The following is a 21,330-nucleotide window of genomic DNA, read 5'->3' on the forward strand; positions in this document are numbered from 1 at the left end:
ACATATATAATCTTTACTTTCCCGAATAACCTTCACTGTCCTCTGAAGAAATACTTCTTAATTACCTTCTTTTGAGAACAAATCTTCATGACGCATCTATGTGCATCGCATCAGTTTCACATTATCCTCAGAGACCAGATCAGAGCCAAAGACCGTTTGGCCGTGTGTTATTTTATTTTATATTTTTATTTTATTTTTTTTATTCATATTTTAATTATATTTTATTTATATTCATTTATATTTTAGTATTTATTTATTTAATTCATTCATTTGTATTTTCATTCTATTATTTTATTTATTTATTTATATTATATTTATTAAAATTTTTTATTTGTATTTTTATATTTGTATGCTATTTTATCTATTTCATTTTTTATTTTTATTCTATTTTATTTATTTATTTATATATTTTTGTTTATTTATATTTTATCTTATTTATTTGTATTTTTATTCTATTTTATTTATTCATATATTTTTTATTTATATTTTATTTATTTATGTATTTATTTAATTTATTTGTATTTTTATATTTTTATTCTATTCTATTTATCTATTTATATTTTTATTTATTTATATTATTTATATATTTTTTAATTTTTTTATTTTATTTAGTACTTTCCCCCTTGTTCCATAACTGTTGCACAACAGTTTCCCTCGTGATAAATAAAGCTTCTTGAATTACAGGTCATTTGACACTTTTTTACCAATATGGTGGCTGGTAGGAAAGACCGTTTTCCTGCTCTATCATTTATCTCAAGAGAGCAGCAGCCAGGAAAGACTAACCCAACATTAATAAAGTAGGCTACAGGATTTAGCTTCAATCTATTCTCCAGTCAATGAGAGAACCGTGTGAAGCCTTTGTCCGAGCTGACAAAGCGCTCTGAAAGTGATCCCGACTACACCCTTTGCCACTGTTCATACAATCTTTCTGTAGTTATTCTGACAGTTACTGTTGTTGGTCAGCGCCGAAAACAGAGCCATAAATAATTCAATAAGCAAAGAGCCCAAACCCAACATTTTAAGGTTAAAGGCAGACATGGTGACGGCATCACATGGTTTTAATCGGCACAGTTGCAGCTGAAAGTGATCAATCGTTGTTGCAGTTATTCAACACAGAGCAAAATGAGCTTCAGAACTGTCACACAGATAAAAGCTGAACTCGAGACGCCCCCATACAGACTCTGATGGCTTGGCTGCAATAATGGCCCCAGTTGGCGCACTGAGCACCGCCTCCTGCCAGCATCCGGGCAGAGGAGGGACCAGGGCACGTGCTAATGAAACGCTAACGGGCCGAGACGGGCCTTGGAGCCGGGCTGGCCTGCTGGCGGCCTGCCATGTCAGCTGCAGTCACCCAGAGTTCAGCTGCCAGGGTGGCTGAAGAAAAGCCTGGCAAAGCCATCTCACACAGATAGAAACGATTCCAAGCACTAGCATGACGACAGAGTGGCCCTGAGCAGAACTGAGCAGAACTGAGCAGAAGAAAATGTTTTCCTTTTGTGTCTGAAACCGCTTCCTCTGAACCTTTGCAGCAGAGAAGAAGCGAGAGGCAGCACCAATAGAAACAGCAACTATCAGCAGTAACAATGCACAGGCTAACGTCTCATCATCATGAAGGATGGACGGAGCTCCTCCTCCCGCTGAGCTGCAGCTGGTGAATAAGCTCCAGCAGCCATTTAAACACCAGTGGAACAGAAAGAGTTAACTTAGCAGGATGCTGGCAGCCTGAAAACACAGCTAACGCTTTTCAATCATCCATTTAACTTATTCTGTTCAACTTTAATCTAACAAAGCAAATCACTGACGACGATTATCTATTTACGATGGTTCCTGGCAGGAGACAAACCCCTAAAAGAAGCAAGGGACACCAAACTAGCTTCACTCTCAAAGAGCCAAACACTGCTGATACATCTCATTTATTACCCAGGCCACAACATGACGTTTATATTCATGCTTATATTCCCACATGGATGCTCAGCTGTGCTTTGAAACACTGGCTGTGACAGCATGCTGATGTTTAGCTGACAATTAGAGCAGGATCCAACTGCAGAAGTCTCCCTTCAGGCCCCCGAGTCAGTCGGATCCTCTCATAGGATATAAAACGTAAAGTAAGTAGTGTTTGCTGCCGGTTTTTATTCAAACTTTGATCAGACTTCTGTAAAACAGCTGCTCCACTACGCTTCAGCTGATTGGAATTATCACAGTACGGCCACACAGACGTGTGATTTACATCAGAAATATGAAAAACAAACGTTAGAAAGTGATGAGAAACGCATCCAATCAACATAAGTGAGGTACAAGAGAGAGGAGGTGCAGGGAAACTTATTTTATTTGATCTAAAGCAAGAAGATGCAACTTAAAGACACTTTTCTTACATTTAAAGTGTGTTTGAAATACTAGTTTAATGCCTATTCAGTGCAATGTAAGTTGTCCCCTAAATACTTAACATACAGGCTGAACAGACTGGTCCCTAAACGCCTCAGATGCAAGTAGGGCTGAGCGATTTTATCGATATTTAGTTTCCCGATAAAGTATTGATTTTTTTATTTATGTTTTTTAAGCAAATTTTATTGAAAAGTCAGACGTTACAATTAGTGAAAACACAGAACATTAACATAATAAAAACAATGCCGGGGGGGTCAGATTATACAAAAAAGTGATGAATTAGTTCATAAAAATGTTATATAAAGTGCATAACTCAGTGGTTTTGATGCTTTTCTGTTTATAGAATGTAGGATTGTTGTAATTTATTGTATTGTTTGACTCATGTTTATGTTGTAAATATTACATCATCATATTTTCACTAATTGTAACGTCTGACTTTTCAATAAAGTTTGCAAAAAAATTAAAAAATTAAAACAAATAAGTATTGATTTTTTTTAACTTTCTTTTTTTTTAATACTTTATCGGGAAACAAAATATCGATATATATCGCGGTATTTTTTAAATTTTTTTAATTTTTTTGCAAACTTTATTGAAAAGTTAGACGTTACAATGAGTGAAAACACAGAACTTTAACATAATACAAAACAATGCCGGGGGGGTCACATTATACAAAACAGTGATAAATTAGTTGATAAAAATGTTCTATAAAGTGCATAACTCAGTGGTTTTGATGCTTTTCTGTTTATAGAACGTAGGATTGTTGTAATTTATTGTATTGTTTGACTCATGTTTATGTTGTGAATATTACATCATCATCATATTTTCACTAATTGTAACGTCTGACCTTTCAATAAAGTTTGCAAAAAAATGTAAAAATTAAAAAAAATACCGCAATATATATCGATATTTTGTTTCCCGATAAAGTATTGATTTTTTTTTAACTTTCTTTTTTAAATACTTTATCGGTATTTTAGCAGCATTTTTAAAATTTTTTATGCAAACTTTAATGAAAAGTCAGACATTACAATTAGTGAAAACACAGAACATTAACATAATACAAAACAATGCCGGGGGGGGGGGGCTCATTATACAAAACAGTGATAAATTAGTTAATAAAAATGTTATAAAGTGCATAACTCAGTGGTTTTGATGCTTTTCTGTTTATAGAATGTAGGATTGTTGTAATTTATTGTTTGAGCTCCTTCTCAAAAATGAAAAAAGATGGTTTGTGATCAGAGAATTTGGATTTGTGTTTATGGTATTTAGCAAGTAAAACAAGCAGGTTGATGATGTAATATTCACAACATAAACATGAGTCTGAAGACATGTTTGTTTGTTTGTTTCTGTCTGGCGGTGTTGTCCTTCCGGGTCAAAGGTCGGACCACCAGTCCAATCAGTGACAAATCACACTGTCCCTTTAAGATCTTTCAGAAAATGATGTGTATTAAATCGAATCGAATCGTTGGCTGAATGCCGTGTATCGTATCGTGAGATTAGTGTATCGCTACAGCCCGAGATGCAAGGAGTCTGCTTTCATGGGATGGTTTTTGTTGTGAGAGCAGCTGAAAGTAATTCAGAAATGTAAAATGTGTGAAATGAACCAGAGGACAACATCATGTTGTTGAATAAGAAACAAATCAGTCGTTTGCACCGACACAACCACAGGAGATTAGATCATTCGTGGTGACTGTAACTTCCAGAGGTTCTTTGAACTCTTCACATGCAGGATATCCATCCAAGAACTTTCTGCAAATATATAAGAGCTGTTCATCCAAGCCTAAATTGGGCACTAATGTTGAGTTCTGCTGATTCAGCGTCAACAAATTGAAAATATTTGCTCTTTATTGTTAAGAATTTACCAAAAACTGACTCTTAATCATTTTTCTGTAGCTTTTCTTAGCAAAATACCACATCTGAAACGTAAATCAGACAAGCTTCCTTATTGAAGAAGAAGTCAATCAATTATTTATCAAACGATACTTCGGATCAGATGATTTCATCTTTTACAGCAACATCTGTGTAAAAATGGAGCAAAAAAGATTTCAACTTCAACATTTCCTGGTTATTAAGTCACCAGCTGGATTTCCTGATGCAGCTAAGCCCCCCCCCCCCCCCCCCCCCCCCCTCCCCTCCTCCAGTCCAGTTGTTGTCTTTGTTTGAGGCTTTGCAGCGGGTTATAAACCAATGACCAACAACATGACGGAATAAATCAAGAGATGAATCCAGTGCTGGAGAAAAACCTCCCGGTGAACTGCGTCTGCAGCACAAGGCTGAAGACGTGCAGCTTATACAGTATCTCCATCTGAGATGAGTCACCGCGGCGCAGCAGGCAGCGAGGGATGGGGGGGGGGGGGGGGAGGCATGGAAGAGGGGTTACCATGGCAACCCTTCTTTGTCAGTTCCACTCTGCCAGCCTGCAGATTGGAAAAGCCCGAGAAAAAAAACCCTCCCTGCAATGTTCTCGCTCCTGAGGGTCAGCAAGTTCACACGCATGTGTGTGCGCACGTGTGCACGTGTGTGCATGTACTCACTGTGGCATGAGAGATGGTGAGGATGCCCCCCTTCACTGAGCACTGTCTCCTCTGCCACACCTTCCTCAGCCTGTGGGGGGGAGCAGGCATTAGTGAATGGGATGTCTTTCTTCTCGGTCTGATCATTACATTTTAACGTCACATATAATTTATCTTTATATTTATGCATTTAACAGACGCTTTTATCCAAAGCGGCTTACAGGTAGGGTAAGGGGGTCTTGCCTAAGGACCCCTACTGGAGGTAATACCCTTCATGCAGGGGATTTGAACCCAGATCTCCCACATGGAAGGCAATCATACCATTTACAAATAAACAATCAATCATTTTGAATAATCCCAGCTTACCCGTCACTCTTCTTCAGCAGGTAGCCTTTCTTCTCACTTCCAAACTCCTTGTTTCCCTGCAGCTGGTGCATGCTGTAGCCGCCCTGCTTACTCTGCGAGTCCTGTGCCAGCCACAGAGACACAGTCAACAACTGGAGCACCAGCAGCCGAGAAGCAGCTGGACAAACACATGCAACTGGGACGCCAACACCAACGTGAAGGGGCCGTGGTCATAAACAAGGTGCGAGCACCAAGAGGAAAACTAAAGAGCCTACAGGACATGCTCTGCAACACCCTACAGGGTCAAACCACTCTACTGTCAACCACAGCATGCTCAACATGCAGCAGCACTTACTCTTCTAGACTTGATTCCAGACAAGCAGAAGGCAGAAGAGGGAGATAGAGGGGAGAGGTGTGAAAGATCTGGCTACGGTTTAGGCGGTGGGTGTGAAAGAGTGTGTCGTGTGCCTGAAAGCCAATCTGAAAGTGGTGCTAACAAGACAGGTGTCTGTTCGAAGCTACATTTAGGTGTGAGCGAGGGGGTGAAAAGGAGTGAGGGTCGCACAGTGAGCGGCTCTCCACTGAGCAGCCAGTGAGGCACAACACTGGTCACCAGCAAAGCCTACCACACACTGGCTACCAGCATGGTACAGCACTGGGCACTCGCTCCCTGCTGCAGGAGACAAGCTCCAGCTTGGCCAGAGTGAGAGGAAGTGTTTGGTGAAACCAAAGGGGATCAGGTGTGTGTTGGCTGGGTTTGACCTGCATACCTCCTTCTGGTCCAACTGGAGGGAGGACTTGATCAGATCTCGCAGGGCAGTCAGCTGCTTCTTCTCCTCATCCTGAGTTTGTTTGATCTGTGGAGAGAAAATGCAACAGTGAGTGGAAAAGCTAACTGCTAAATGTGCTAATAAAACGACCTTCGACCTCATTTTTCCTTTGCTGAGTCAGCCTAAATCATTAAGCCTGCTTCCAGGTTGAGTTTAAAGAGCCAGGACACAACCACAGGATCTGATTCTCATCTCTACAGATGTGTCTCAGTCTGGGAGCTCAACAGCAGGGTGGAGCTGGGAGGTTAAAGGACGTTTCTGAATGGGCAAAGATGGGAGGAATCGATAGCTCGGAAGCGCAGATACTGGACAAATGACCTTTAAATGACCTCAGAAAATAAACCTGATTCTCCTGCAGGCTGAGTGCAGCTGTAGTCTCAGATCATCCAGAGTCTGAGCTTCTAAGACCTCAGTCACTGCGTTTCTGCTGGATTTAGAAAAGAACTGAACACAGAAGTCCACATAACTGCATCTGATAGAGCACCTGGTGGCTCGTTAAATCTGCAAAATCACGTTTGTTGGGAGCAATCGGACCAGTGAAACGATCTCTTTCCAGGCGATTCTGGTCCATTGTTGCTAAGGTCACATCTTTTCTGTTACGCTACAGTCTGATCAGTGCAGGTTTGAAGCAGTTTGACTGTGACGGGGTGTTAAATTTGCATTTCTAATAACTGAATGTAATGCACGCAAACAGATGTTTTTCCAGTCGGTTTTATTCAAATCTACGAACCTTTATGAGTTACTGAAAATTGATCTTCAGCTTTTTCATTACATAATTAAGAGAAAATGTAGAATATATCCCATATTATGCCTATTTAACGTCTACTGGAATAGGTTTAAACAACCCAATCTTCAACAGACACAAAACTCTTTTCATTCATTAAACTGCTGCAAAACGTCTGTTTAAAGGCTCAGTTTCAGCTTTATGGTCCAACTCTAGCTCTACCTGTTTGTCAACTGATGGCACAGTGCAAGACCACTGTTCAGTCTTTGTTTCAGGTGTAAACAAGCCACAAAGTATGCATGATGCAAAGGGAGGTAAGCAGGAGGTAACCTTCCACAGATTTAGACGTTAATGTGATGCATAGAAAACTTTGACTCACTATCCTGTGTCTCAAATGTCTTAAAACCAGCTCAGTGTATAGATGGGAGTCAGTGCAGCAGCATCACAGAGGTGCACGTGCAACCAGGGGACAGGAAGCAGAGCTCGACCTGGTTTGTTTGGCAGAGTCGAGCCGAAACGTCGGTTAACTTTACAAATCGCCCAAAAAAGATGGATGGAAAGGGGGATCCCAGCCTGCTGCCAAGAGCAGAAGACTGCTGATTCAGGCCAGTGAAAGAGCAGACTGAGGTCCCCTAAAGCCCCAAAGACTGCCTCAAAGTGCAAAACTCGTGTCTTAAGACTCATCCTTTAAAACTACAGAGAAAACAAACAGATTTATTTCTCAGGCCATCTCAGAAATATCACAGCAAGCTTAGGCTGGGATCAGCTTGGACTGTGTTATTTACATAATTAAACCCATCATGGACTCATTCTGACGTGCACAAAAAGCTATAAAACAAACTGCAGGGGCAGAAAAAACCCCCAGAGAGCATAAGAGATGAAGAGGAGTGAGTATTTACATTGTAGAGATCAGCTGCCAGCTTCTCGATGTACTGCTTCAGCTTATCCGCTGTCTTCAAGCCATCTTGGAAGAAACTGGAGAACAGAGATGGGAAATGCAGGGACAGTTATTCACCGAGACACAGAGCAGCCATTTGTGGGAGGCACTACCTAAGAAATGTCATGTGCTCCTTCTGGCCTTTGTGAAGGTCGCACACACAGAAATGGGGGCCGTTTCTGTTTAACGTACAGCTCAGCTTGCTCGAGCTCCTTTGGCACCTTTGGCTCTTGGCTCTGAAATCCTATCTGGCCGAGCACTTGGCAGATTTGCAGAGGTGTTTAGCACATCCTGAAATCCATTACCGATCTGTCAGCGGCACACACCTCGATGAAGCTCTGTGACCGCAAATCACCACTAATGACCTTCCTCCTCTCTATCTCCTCCCCTCTTCTTGGATCATACATCTCTCTCCCTCTTCTCATTGCTTTCTCTGCCTCGTCTCGCTCTCATTCTCCTCCAACCACTGCACTGAGGCTCCCACTTCTCTCCTCCCACTCCACCCAGCTCTGCTGACCTTGCAGAGTGTCAGGATCTAAATGTCTGTGTGCCGCAGTAACAGAAGAGGATCCACCCTTGACGTCTTCTTTACCGACTTGCTAACAGGAAATCCAGTTATTGACACTCAGCCAGACTATTGGTCATGACTACATCTTATTTGCCACTTTAGCTGAACTCATTATAGTGACAGAGTCTTGCAGGAATTAGATCATTTGGGGGCAGGTATTAGAAGCCATTAAAAGCTTTCAAAAGAAGCTGAACATAATGATCTCATACTCATAACTTGAGAAAAGCCATGTACCTATGACAGCATACAAATTTCTGGTTAACTTACATACTTAATTGTGGTTATTATCAGGGGAAAAAACGTGTTTCACATCTGCAAGTTTCTTAATTATAAACACGACTGAAGTGGTTCAGTTTGAGCTGTTTTCTTCCTCTCAAGATGTGGGCAGTCAGTTTCCTCAGCCCTCCATCCGGCGTCCTAATGCTGCTAATCCATCACCGCAGCGGCCCTTCTATCCGTCAAGGCCCAGGTTGAACAGATTAGCAGGGAAGTGTATTGTTTTGTCGCACTGTTATGGCAGGACATAGCAACGCATGGAGAGGAATCTGTCATTCTGTCATGGGCCGCTTTGAGCTGCGGTTCTGGCGAGGATAGCACCGGCGTTATTTACCCGCCAAACCCACGGCTGTCAGAACGTATCAGTGTGATGAGCTGTGAAGATTCATGAGAGCTGCACAGCTGAGCACCCTCAGTCACACAGGAAATAATTACATCAAGCGCTGCAAAGAAGTTGTTGTGAAAAACGTGTGAGAGGGTGTGATGCACGCAGCAGGGGGGTGCTTCACATTTGGGTTAGGGGGATTACGGGGGTACTTACTTGCACTGTGCGTGGTAATACTTAATCAGGTTCTGCAGGAGGTCCACTCCTTTCTTGGTCTTGATCTCATTTACTTTGATCAGGTACTGCAAGAAGAAGAAGAGAGGAGCAGAGTTCAGCCATGAGCTGAAATTCAGGCTATGGTAAAAGGATTTTTAGGCTTTAATGAGGTATAACCAGGCAGAGCAGTTGCACAGACAGAGAGGGCTTCCACTCTGCCATAGACGGCCCAAATATGAGCACTTTGCATTATGATAATCTCATCTGAGGGCACATATGCTTCATGAAGCCTTTGATGTTCAGGCCAACACTGTGCAGACACTGAGTGGGACCAGAATGGTAAACAGTACTGAACATGCCTTGCAGAGTAAGAGAGTCTTGATCTAAATTAAGTTTCAAAGGGGTGATGGGAAGAGAATTACGTTATAAAAAAAAAGGAGCTTTCAGAGGAGGAGCCTTTTCTGGTGTCTGAGGAATCAAAACAAATGTCTTCAAACCGCCAAACAAATAAAAGATAATCTGTAATCCTACAGCGAGCCAATCCACCCAGATTTACAAGGAGTCACAGCTAAAGACCATTTTCAGCTTTAATCTATTGTCTGAGGTCTCTGACGCCAACATCTCGTTTCAATTTGCTCCTTATATCATGAGCGCTAGCATGCGAGTTAGCATATGCATGAGTACGTGTGTGTGTGTGTGTGTGTCCCTTTGTCTCCCCACAGTGCCTGTGGGACGGGGGATTATCCGCATTTTGTCTGGGCCTCGTGTGGTTTCAGTTTTTTGGGAAAAAGCGTTGCCGCATGAGCGTGTTTGAACCCTTTTGTGTGAATGAGCAGCCACTGCTGCCGTGTCTGAGCAGAACATAATGCAGCCTGCTGAGCCGTGCCTTTCCACACTCCTCCGCTGGCAGTGTAGGATGAAAAGGGTGAGAGCATCCAGTAATCTGGTGATTGAGTAACATGGGGAGAGTGTGAGAGCGCCAGAGTGCAGGCAGCAGAGAGAAATGAGGTTAAGTGGGATGAACAGATTGTACCACTGACTGCAGCACACAACAACAGCAGCACCGATATTTCCAGCATTAATGACTGTTGATTTAGGATTTGTCTGGGCTCTGGCTCTTTTTAATTGGTTGAGAAGATTCTGTGTTTATAGCTTCAAAATACAGACACAAATCTTCCACTTTAGGTCAACAAAGTTATAAAATGAGGAAAAATTTAAAGGGGAACGAATGTTTTAGTCCAATATTTATCACACTGAAACAACTCTGTGAATTCAAACTTGCTGCAATCAAAGATATTAATGCTATTTAATGTAATTAACCTCTCAAGAATGGATGCAGCATTGGGTTTGAATGCATGGGTGGGAGAATGAGTGGGTTGGATGGGAGGTGAGCTTGTATCATATAGCAACGTCTTCTTCCACTGTAGAGCTGTGCAGCACATCTATTTAGCCCCTTCTCCTTTGTTTGTGGTGAGCAGCCCACACAAACTCCCCGCCACATGGGTCCCTGCCTCTACATGCACAGATAAACCGAATCAGAGTGAGAAAAACGAAGGCTTGTTGAGATGCACTGTTCAAACATCTGAATCTTTAAGATGACTTTTATGCAAAGATGTGTAATATGAATAATATATTCTAGATTGAGAGTGATCATATAAGTAATAAATTCTCATTTAATTCACGTTATTTCTGCCCTCATCGCTGATCGGTATTCAGCCTTAAACAGATCATTTATGTGCAGAGACACAACAGTTATCTTTTTATTCTGGAAGCCTCCATAGATGAAAATACTGTCAGTACAGACAGGCCAACACCACAAAGGTGTGTCTGCCCTGGTCCAAAGTGCTCATGCAGTGCTGTGAGGCATCTCAGAGTGAAACTGGGCAGTAGTGCACGAAAAAGAAATGTAAAACCAAGTCTGGGACTGCGGAAGACAACAAAAGAGGAAGCCGGTGTTAATGTGATGCGGGAGATACGAGTCGTTCTTGGAAGCGGGCAGCGGAACTAGATAATGAAGTGAATGATGGGTAGATCTTCTGAAATTATGCAGAAATGGTCGTTATGGCAGTGTTTTAAATGCAATGTCCCAACAATGCAGAGGACTCAGATAAATATCACAATCCACATGCCTCTCTGCTCCAAACTGAGGCGAACAGTGAAGCTTAGTTCAGTGTCTGGCTTTCTCTTTACAGCGTTACTGTTCTGGTTCATGCTCAGCTTTTTAAAACAAGGGGTCGCTCTACAAGAGTTGGATGTTTAAACAGAACTGTTCTTAACAAAACTGTTTTATCAGCTAAAAGGCATCCGATTCATTTCAGAAGTTTAATATCTGCAGAGGCTGATGGCATAACTCAGACTAATACTGCAGATGACCAATGGGTGCTTTAACAACTGAGTTAAAGCCAATAAAGTTGATTTATTACCTCTTTGCAAACGTAAAAAAAGGTAGAACGACGTAAGAAGCTTAAAATGCATTGAAATGAGTCATGAACAGTCTATGTTGTGTCTATGGGTAATGATACCGGTTAATAAATTCACAGCTAATAACACAGATTTAAGAGTTCAGTAACTTAGATCTTTTAGTGACTATATTTTTAAAAAATGACTAGAAACAATTTAGGCAACGTTTAGTCGTATTATGACACAAGTAACTTGACCACTCAGAGTGGGAGAGAAGCAAACATATGTGAAAGGTTAGCACAAACAAGAAGTCAAGCTAAATCATGGTGTTATAAAGATGCTAATTCGCACAAAGTATAATTTAGCAACAGTGATTCACTTTTTTAGCATGATTTCACATCATTTAATTGGAAGTAGTTTGCAGCACCTGCTGTGTTATGTTCACAACTTTCATTTGCCTCAACTGGCAGAGAACTTGTCAGAGGAAACTTGTGCTAGCATCGCTAATCACTGTAGCTAAACCGATTAGCAACTAGCGTTAGCATCATACCAGCTACCACTCAGAGGGGTAAAAATATTCTTACAGGGGGATATTACATAAGTTACCACTCAAATATTAAATGTAGTGAATTATATTCCATGTGTTTGCATGCTAAGATGCTAAACTGAGTGGGTTAACATGGTAAAATTTCACTTGTAGCCTAACAGAGATGCTAGCATGGCTATATGCTAGTTTCCACCATGTGCACTCCATCTTTGATTCATGTTTTGCATTCCTGGAAAACATTACTGGTAATTAAATCTGATTGAGCCCTGCGTTTGTGCCCTGAAACATTATACAGGTAAAAAAAATGTGGGAATATTTCAGAGCCACTCTGAGAGGAGGGGAGATGAGTAAGGAGTGGACATGAGTGCTAAAATAGGAGAGGGACAAAAGGACTGCAGTGATTTTTGTAGTGAATAACTGAAAGAACCAAAAGCAATGCAGCAGCCGTTGGTCCATTATGTAATTTGAGAAAGAAAAAAAACCCTCCCAGGATAAAACAAGATGTAGGCGTCACCGCCCACCACCAGAGAGGATTTTGGCAAAGCAGAGTGAGCTCCAACAGTTTGTTCTGACTCTCTTGGGCACAAAGAGAACTCACATTTGTTGAATACTTAATTCTCGTTGTCAGATTTCTTAAAACTTGGCCTTTGAGCACAAGAGTCACGCCGTGATCAAAAGCTTACAGAATCAGGGAAACATGTGAAAACACTTAAATTAAAAGCGACCTGTTGGATTGTTTAGTCGCTCAAATATCTGGACTTCTGTCATTAAACTTTCAGGGTTGTACTTTATGGTAAATTTGCTGTTGCATAATCACTTTAACAACCACCTCAGGTCAAGTCCTGATAAACATACCTTTCTCAAGAAGGTAGAGCTGGATATAATGACACCAGCTAAACCCCAACATGTGTTACTGCTTTGGTATGAACTGTTCAGATCATCAAATGGAGAAAAAACAGCCTAATCTAACTCTATTCTAGATTATTCTGTTGTTTAATCTGTTGATGTATGAATTGGACTCATTTGGAATTAATTTGGGAATTTAATTAGATTCTGATTGTATTAAAATCGGCTTGGACTGGATCTTTAAAGTGCCTTGGAGGAGACCTAATAAAGCGTAGAAACTCAGCAAACCCGACTTAAACGCCCCTAATTGGCCAAAAGAAAGCCGCAGAGCTGCTGTGACGACATGACACGGCAGAAATGTGAAGGTATAGTTCATAAGCCAGACGTTCAACAAACACTTCCTGTAAAAGAATCCACCGTGTGTGAGCCAGGAAAAGTCCCACGGATTCTATTCATCTGATAACAACATGTGTGATCTGTATCTGGTTGATCACATCCAATTTATATCAACATACACACAAGCACAAGCTGGCAGGAGGTGGGTGGCATCAGGAGACCATTCCTCACACTGGGATCACTGAGACCACCGATCAACCAGATTTATTTCTCATTAAAGGGGAACTCTGGTATTTTTAAACCTAGACCTTATTTCTGGCATGAAATACGTTCATCTGCTCACCGAGAACAGTTTGGTGAAAGTCGGCGTCCTTCAGAAGATATTTAGATAACTGGAGATCCATATAACGGAGTGAACGGGGCTTAGAGGATGCAGCCTCTAAATAAGGCATTATCTGTCTTTATTTCACCAATACTTTAAGAAGAATGAATGAATGAACGTGTGCTATAGCTCTGTTAGCTCATAGCTCTGTTAGCTCATAGCTGCTGTTATGTGGCTACTTGCAGCTATAGGAGAGCTAACGGAGGGATTTCTACACAGGCACTCTACTGGGACCACTTCATCCACACGCCCCCCCTGCAGCACAGTTTATTCACTCCGGTAAGAACGTCCATCTTACTCAAAGTCGTCGTTCACGTTGTCAAAATCTGATAAATATCCTGCCATGTTGCACAAAACTATCAGCAGCAAACTCTGTGTGAAGTTAGCCGACTGTCACAGAGCACGGAGTGAATAAGCTGTGCTGCAGGGGGGCGTGTGGATGAAGTGGTCCCAGTAGAGTGCCTGTGTAGAAATCCCTCCGTTAGCTCTCCTATAGCTGCAAGTAGCCACATAACAGCAGCTATGAGCTAACAGAGCTATAGCACACGTTCATTCATTCATTCTTCTTAAAGTATTGGTGAAATAAAGGTTTAAAAATACCAGAGTTCCCCTTTAAGGGTTCGTTCACTTTACCAGGCTGATGTGACTCATGTGTCTTGATTTTAAAATCTGATTGTGGTCCAGTTTCGCCTTTTTTCCTTATATTCATGTGCTGATTGTCATCGTCATAGACCCGGATCAGCAGTAAAAGCTTGGTTGTTTAGCTTTTCTTGTCCATCTTGATCTTCTTCGGTAAATGTCATCTACAAATTTACTGGGATGGCTTCAGGACTTTTTTCCTGTTTTGTCTAATTTTCCTGGTGTTTTATACAAGATGTCTGCTGTAAATGCGTTTTTCAGTTGCTTTTACATGAAAGTCAGATGCAAAACCCTTGTGATCGGTCAAATATGACTTTACGTGCGTCTCTCCTTATCCAGATCGCTGTATGCTAAAGCCAGATGTAAACCTGCTCACCTCACACATCTGGAGCTGGAACAGGCGGCGCTCTTTCTCCATCTCCTCTGCGATTTCAGCCCCGGTGATCTCGGTGCGGATCATCCCGTGCTGCTTGGCATGCTCTCGCTTCTCCTTCTCTATCTTTGTACTGACACAGAAGAGAAGAAAAGTCACCTCTTTGTCTGTGTTTACATTGTATGTGTTCCTCTGCTTTGTGAGCAGTAATTTCTGCAATGCACCTGGAGGCTCCAAACAACATGGCAGCACAATACCCATTTTCAGTCCTCTATAATAAGCAAGCTTGTGCATTATGCAATCATCCACTTACAACTTGGCCTCGTAGTCTTTCCATGCTTTGTCAAAGGGTTTCTTTATGTCCTGCAGACACAGAGGGACGAGACTCAGCAAACTACAAAGAGGTCACTGTTGGGACAGAGTTATTTGCAGGTTGACCACTACTGGAGGCCCAGAAAATGCCTCAGAAAAAGCCCAGCCAGTGACCACGCCCCTTCTTCGACCTCTAACATCTAGAGTTCATGACAGAGTTACCCGCCGCTCGCCTCAAACACAACACAAAGGCAGTGTTTACTTCTGCCAGATTTATAGCTGAAAAAAGAAGAGTTCTCCCAACTACCCCTTGGTTCTGTTGCTGCTCCCTTAATCACAGACACAAAAGTGTGGAGATGGAAAGAGACATGCTGACGAGGCATTTACCCGCAGAGGAGTCCAGGGAGACAAACACTTCCACAGTAAATCTTACCCCTTTCACGCCTTTCAGATCCCCCTTCAGCAGAGAGTCCAGGGTGAAGATCACATTGTGGCTGAGGCTCTGGAGCTGAAAGAGGACACAGAGGAGGAGGAACAGGCAAGAAACAGAAGCAACTGTGAGTTATCATCGAATGAAACCCCGAGGAGACGACCTTCAATGAATCAGTCTTATACACACATCCTGTGTGAGCAGAGAAGGCTTAATGGAGCTTAACATGACCCCCTGCAACAGCACTTTCATTTTTGCCACAAACATGACAATAAGCATGAAATAAAACTGGATTTATGGATAAGGCAGTTTAAAAATTACACCATCCTGCTGCCAACAGTAAATATCTGTTAATTCACAGCTGAAAATCGCTCCAGATGAACTTACTGCTTCCTCTTTGTCTGATGTTTAAGAACCACAGAACTTTAAATTTTAAAAAAGCTTTTACAGGCTGAGTGGATAAAAAGCTTCTGGCCTCCTGATGGGTCTAATACCTCCTCTGCTCTCTGACTGCAGAGCCCGAGCAGAGACTTCACAAAGCAGAGAACTGACTCCTGAACAGAAAACTGAGGCAAAACAACAGCAACGACGGCAGCTGCACCATCCATTTCTGTCAAATAAGCAAGGACGAAGGAGGCAGCGATCACAGGAGACCAGGCACAGGTTGAGCTTTGATAATAAACACTTTATTACACTGAAACGAGCTGGATATACATATAATGTGGTGAGATCCTGCCTGGGAGGACTTGTTAAGCTGTTTTCCTCACTTTAGATGTGAAGGGGGGAGCATACAGTTGTTGCCCTCTCTGCATTCACAGAGGTGGCTAATCCAGATGAAATGAAGGCGTTTCTAAGATGGCTGCCAAACAGACAGAGACTTTTGATAAGAGTTAGTGCAACGCCGTTGCAGGTGTTTCTCGTTAGTGATAAGTTCAAGCCAACGGCGTCTTGCAGTTGTGGAAAGCCCACTGGTGTTCTCTGGAGACTCTTTGCTCCTCCTCTGAGGCTTGTTTTTGGTTTAAACTCATTTCTTAGTGAAATATGAGGCTGTTTACCTGCTAAATGCTCAGCTGTGCTCACCAGTTTGCCTCTCTGCGGCCGTAAACAGCTGAAAGAACATCAGAGAGTTTGTTCTTCACTCAGTATCACAGTTTGCTGTTGTTAAATGGTGAGTTCCAGCTTCCGCAGAACAATAAAGCTGAACATGGCGTTATATTACATTCAACCGCCCCAAAATACCAGAGAAGCAGAAGAAGAAGTTACATGTAGCTATTAAAGGGCTGCTAATTTGTCCCAAAAATCCCCCACTTTGGTATCTTTCATTGCTAAGACGTCACGGACTTATTCAGTTGTAGAAAATACTGGGTTTCAACAGCTGTTGAAGCTCCTACAACAACTTCATTTTGGCACAAAAAAGGCAAAGTGAAGCCTGAATAAAGGGTGACGAGCTGTGAAGACGACGGTCCGACTGACTGAATGAAAAATTACCAGCGTGGAGTTACAGTAATATGAGGATAAAGGGCGCCGAGATGCATCCAATCATAAAGAAGAGAATCTTTAATCCAACTGTGAGCCAAAAGTTTGGGCTACAAAACCAAAACACTGAGCTGAAAGACGCTAAAACGCTCCATAGAGATGAAGGGACGTGCAGAGTCAGGTAATAACTCTCTGGGGTTTTGTTGCTCCGAGGAAACCATTCTACATTACACAGAGTCATTTGATCTTGTATTAATATGAAAGTAGTGATTAGTGCAGCTTTTAAGCTTGGAGCTTAAGGGATGGAGAGAGAGAAAGACGAGCTCAGCGTTAGCTTCGTCTAAAAGAGGGAAAAAAAGGCCTAAAAATACACGAGCATCATCTTTCCGAGCGATGCTTCAACACATTCCTCCTGCTGCCAACAGAAGAAGTCAGAAGCTTACTCCTGACAAGTCTATAGAAGAATTAGCAAAAGCCTAATGTGTCCTGCAGCTCTTGTTGCCACAGCTTTGCTCAGCAGCTCTAACCATTAGGATCAGCAAGGTCATTTACAACAGTGCTAAGCATTTAAGTCCCTCTAGCTGTTAGCCAAGTCTACACAGACTCACAGCAGCAGTCAAGGGAGTAAACAATGCTTAATGGGCATTAATGTGCTACTTAAGTGCCTGTGTTGCATATAGCTAACATCAGAATCAATCTCTGAGTGGCCGGCTGCCGGCGGCTCTAACAGCCAATCCTGGAAACTGTCTCGGTCTTTGCTTTCTGACCACAAGGTTCTCAGAAATGTGAAGAAGATGCAGAAAATGATGCAGCTGTTTCAGCTGATAGCACATGTAGGACATCCAGGACAGGCTCTGTTCATCAATACTCTGACATCTGTCGCTCGTGCACAACAGCTGCCCTCAGGGCGCAGCGATTGAAGTCTAAAAACTCAATGATGGGCGGCTAACATCGCTTCGCTTTCCTCCAGCATGCAGGTAGCGCCGACAGGTCTGTGGCGGTTTCTGCACGGACACACGTGCGCACACAGTTGTTTGTGGTGCTGCCAGGTGTATTTATGGAGTCTAATCTCACTGACAGCCTCAGGAAGAGACGCAGAGCGGGCTCTGGCTCTTCCTCTGTGAGGGGAAATCCACAGAATGCACATAAGAACTTCAGGGCTCAGGCAGAAAGAGCCACAGTCCAACCCTGGTGACAGTTTGACTGTGTCGGCGACTTTTATCTGGTACAAGCGTAGAGATAGATGAGGGTGTCTCATTCAGATAAACCAAAGCATGTGTTTCCACCCACCTTCACCCGTCACCTAATGTAATCCTAATCTCAACCTTAAACCCAAGTTCTAAACCACTTATGCAAGTGAAGACAGGGAAAACAAGCTGTGTTCGGAAATGTTCCCTCTTACTATCCCTGTGGTGATGACGCCGCCCTTGAAGGCAGGAGCTGAGTGCTCCTGCCTTTGATTGATTTTCCTGTGAGTGCTGGACTCACCAGGTTCTTCAGGAGGGCGGACAGCTCCTTGGTGAGGGAGGAGAACTTGACGAAGGCTGTGCCCAGGTCAGGGTTGTCCCTGCTGATGAAGTTGCTACCAAATTTGTCCAGAGCCTGGGCGTAGTTTTCTTCATTCTGGACATGATCTGTGTTGGAAGGAGAGCAGAAAGGCAAAACAGTGGTCAGTGTGTCAGCCCTGGACTCTGAGGATTAGCACAATCAGCTCAACTCAGAGCGCCGGTGTTGCACGGGCCTTAAAGTGTGGATAGATGTACAACTGCACCTCTCATTTCATCCCTGCTCTCTGAGCACCCAACAACTTCAAAGACGAGTCGTAGTTTAGAAAACAAAAGCGTTCAGGGCCTCGTTTGTTGAAGATATTCATTTAGTAACTGACCAAATTCTCTGTCTGTCAGAGGATGACGATGTGCACGATGTGTGGGGCTCTTTTAACTTGGTTTATCAGAAGTGATCCAACGGCTATGAGGTGATTTAACCGCTTTTAATGCAGTGCTGCATGAGGGTCCAAAGAAGAAGAATCAGGTGCATCCAGACCAACCAGAGGGCTAAAATACCTTCATGAGCTTGTTCTCTGTTTGCATTTGGAACACTGAAATAAATATCCAGCTGGCAGGTTCTGCTTTATTTATTTTTTCAAAGAAAAATGTTAAGCATGCCTATTTATTTAGGTTATTTATACATATTTCTTTGTATTGGCTGGCTCCAAACACTCACTGGACACTGAGGTCATCTGGACCAGTCGGTGTGCAGTTGCAACACAGATGGTTCCCTTCTGTTCTATTCTGAGAAGGGCCCAATGAAAGGACTGCTATAAACAGAGGCAATAAGCAGTGGAAGCACACACATCAGAGGACGTGAGCGAGGTTTGGGTGCCTTGCTCGGGGGCACTTTGAACATGACTGGTGATGGAGCGGACTGATCGATCACTGCCTCAGCAGCCTCTGTGCCACACAGCCCTGATCACAGCCGTTAAAATGGGGTTTTCAGGACCGACCTCTTGCCAAAGATAATAAAAACTCAAGTCTTTACAACTCAAAGGGGGAGATAGTTAAAAAAAAAACAAAAAAAAAAAAACTGGACCTTATTTCTGGCATGAAATTCGTTCATCCACTCATCGATAACGGTTTGGTGGAAGTCGGCGTCCTTCAGACGCTATTTAGTTCACTCGAAATCCGCCTATTTACATATAACAGGAGAGAACAGGGCTTAGACGATGCAGCCTCTAAATAAGGCATTATCTGTCTTTATTTCACCAAAACTTTAAGCCAAATGAATGAGTGAATGCGTACTATAGCTGTTAGCTAATAGCTGCTATCAGGGGCTGTGACGTCATCAACGCGCGCCGCTACAGCACAGCTAATTCACTCCGTGTTCTGTGACAGTCGGCTAACTTCACACGTTGTTTGCTACTGATATTTTTGTGAAACATGGCAGGATATTTATCAGATTTTGACGACGTGGACGACAACTTTGAGTATGATGGACGTTCTTACCGGTTTGAGCCAAAGTATACGGACGAGGAGCTCCTGGAAAGAAGGATGCAGAAGCAGAGCTGAATGAGCTTCGCCGCAGCGGCGCACGTTGATGACATCATCACACTAGACGCGTGTGTAGAAAGCCCCCAATAAGCCCCCGAAAACAAGATATGCCAGAAATAAGGTCCAGGTTTAAAAAAAAAAACAACTTTCCCTTTAATACTTTAAGGTAAATCTACTCTCACTTTATTGAACCACTTACTGATAATGTACAAATCACTGCATTCAGGTTTATTATTAGAACTCCTTTTGACTGGATGACATGAAATTTATGATGTTTCTTTGTCCAAAAACAAAATGTTTTAGAACAACATCTACCAAGACAACTGCCTGGGGATGAGGAGCCTTGGACAGAGCGGGTATTTTCTTGTGTTCCCTGCGTTCTCGAAGGTATCGGAGACACACACCTGGAACAAAACGATTTGTTGGAGGGACATTCGCAATAACACAGATGTGGCAGTAAAACTCAAGTGATCCTGCAAATGGAAAGTTCCTCCATCTGAGCAGCAACACAAGCAACACAATGACAAATACGTGACTTTTCTGACCAGCCGCTTTATGGCTTGTTTTCTGAATTCTGACAATAGCCAGTTATCTTCATGCAGAGTTAATGCCAGCAGAACAAAATGTCTGGATCTTCTGGTGAGTTCAGCTCTGCAGGAGCTGCAGCCATCTGTCCTTGTTGTTAAGTTGCTGATGGTAAGGAGGTGGAGGGGGAAGGTCTGCTGAGACCAGAACCCTGCAGAGCTTCAACCCATTTTGAACTTTCATTACCGTGGAAACTCCAAACAGGGACAATGTTCTCTGCATTTCTCTTTTTTGTGTTTCTTCTTACATGATGCGACAGATACATTCGGTCGTTACCTTTCTACATATCTGAATATGTTATGTGCAATTACATATTTCCTATCCTATCTGAATAAAATCAGATTTGCTGCCTCAAACATTCGAACTGCACTTGGCACCCTGACCTCATCCTCCTGGATAACATCATTCATCTGTTCATTCAGTCTGAATCACAGCTGAAACTTTATCAGATCAGTTTACAACTATTATTACACATTATCACACAATTGTCTCCGATTAAAACAGCTGAAATTATTGTGCTTATACACCTTTACTCGTAAGACTTAAAATGTGCACCATTTACTGCCAAATAGTTCCTGTATTGATTCCTGATGATTAATGTATCTTTACTGCAGACCATTCTATCGAAAGGTTCTTAAAATCTGTTCCTCTCTTTCGGATAACAATCTATCCATTTTCTGAACCCTCTGGAGCTTGGCCCAGCTGCCAAGGAGAGGTGCAAGAGGCGGGTGACACCCTGGGCAGGTCGCCAGCCCATCACAGGGCCACACAAAGACGAGACAAAGAAGCCTCACGCTCACGCTCACTCCGGTCGATTTAGAGTCACAAATAAACCTGACATGAA

General features: G+C 42.6%; 1 protein-coding gene across 4 annotated transcripts in view; it reads right to left on the minus strand.

The window, feature by feature from the left end:
* asap1b (ArfGAP with SH3 domain, ankyrin repeat and PH domain 1b) overlaps positions 1-21,330 on the minus strand; it is a 71,427-nt gene that overhangs the window by 30,012 nt on the left and 20,085 nt on the right. For all 4 annotated transcript variants that reach the window (XM_072378442.1, XM_072378440.1, XM_072378441.1 and 1 more), the window contains exons 3-11: positions 18,343-18,488; positions 15,382-15,456; positions 14,950-14,999; positions 14,640-14,769; positions 9,114-9,199; positions 7,691-7,766; positions 6,008-6,094; positions 5,259-5,359; positions 4,914-4,983 (exon numbers count right to left, since the gene is read on the minus strand). In XM_072378442.1, the coding sequence (XP_072234543.1) occupies positions 4,914-4,983; positions 5,259-5,359; positions 6,008-6,094; positions 7,691-7,766; positions 9,114-9,199; positions 14,640-14,769; positions 14,950-14,999; positions 15,382-15,456; positions 18,343-18,488 (821 nt within the window). The remainder of the gene's footprint in view (positions 1-4,913; positions 4,984-5,258; positions 5,360-6,007; positions 6,095-7,690; positions 7,767-9,113; positions 9,200-14,639; positions 14,770-14,949; positions 15,000-15,381; positions 15,457-18,342; positions 18,489-21,330) is intronic.

Source organism: Leuresthes tenuis, unplaced genomic scaffold (genome assembly GCF_036924035.1).
Source record: "Leuresthes tenuis unplaced genomic scaffold, fLeuTen1.0.hap1 SCAF_24, whole genome shotgun sequence".
Classification (NCBI taxonomy): Eukaryota; Metazoa; Chordata; class Actinopteri; order Atheriniformes; family Atherinopsidae; genus Leuresthes; species Leuresthes tenuis.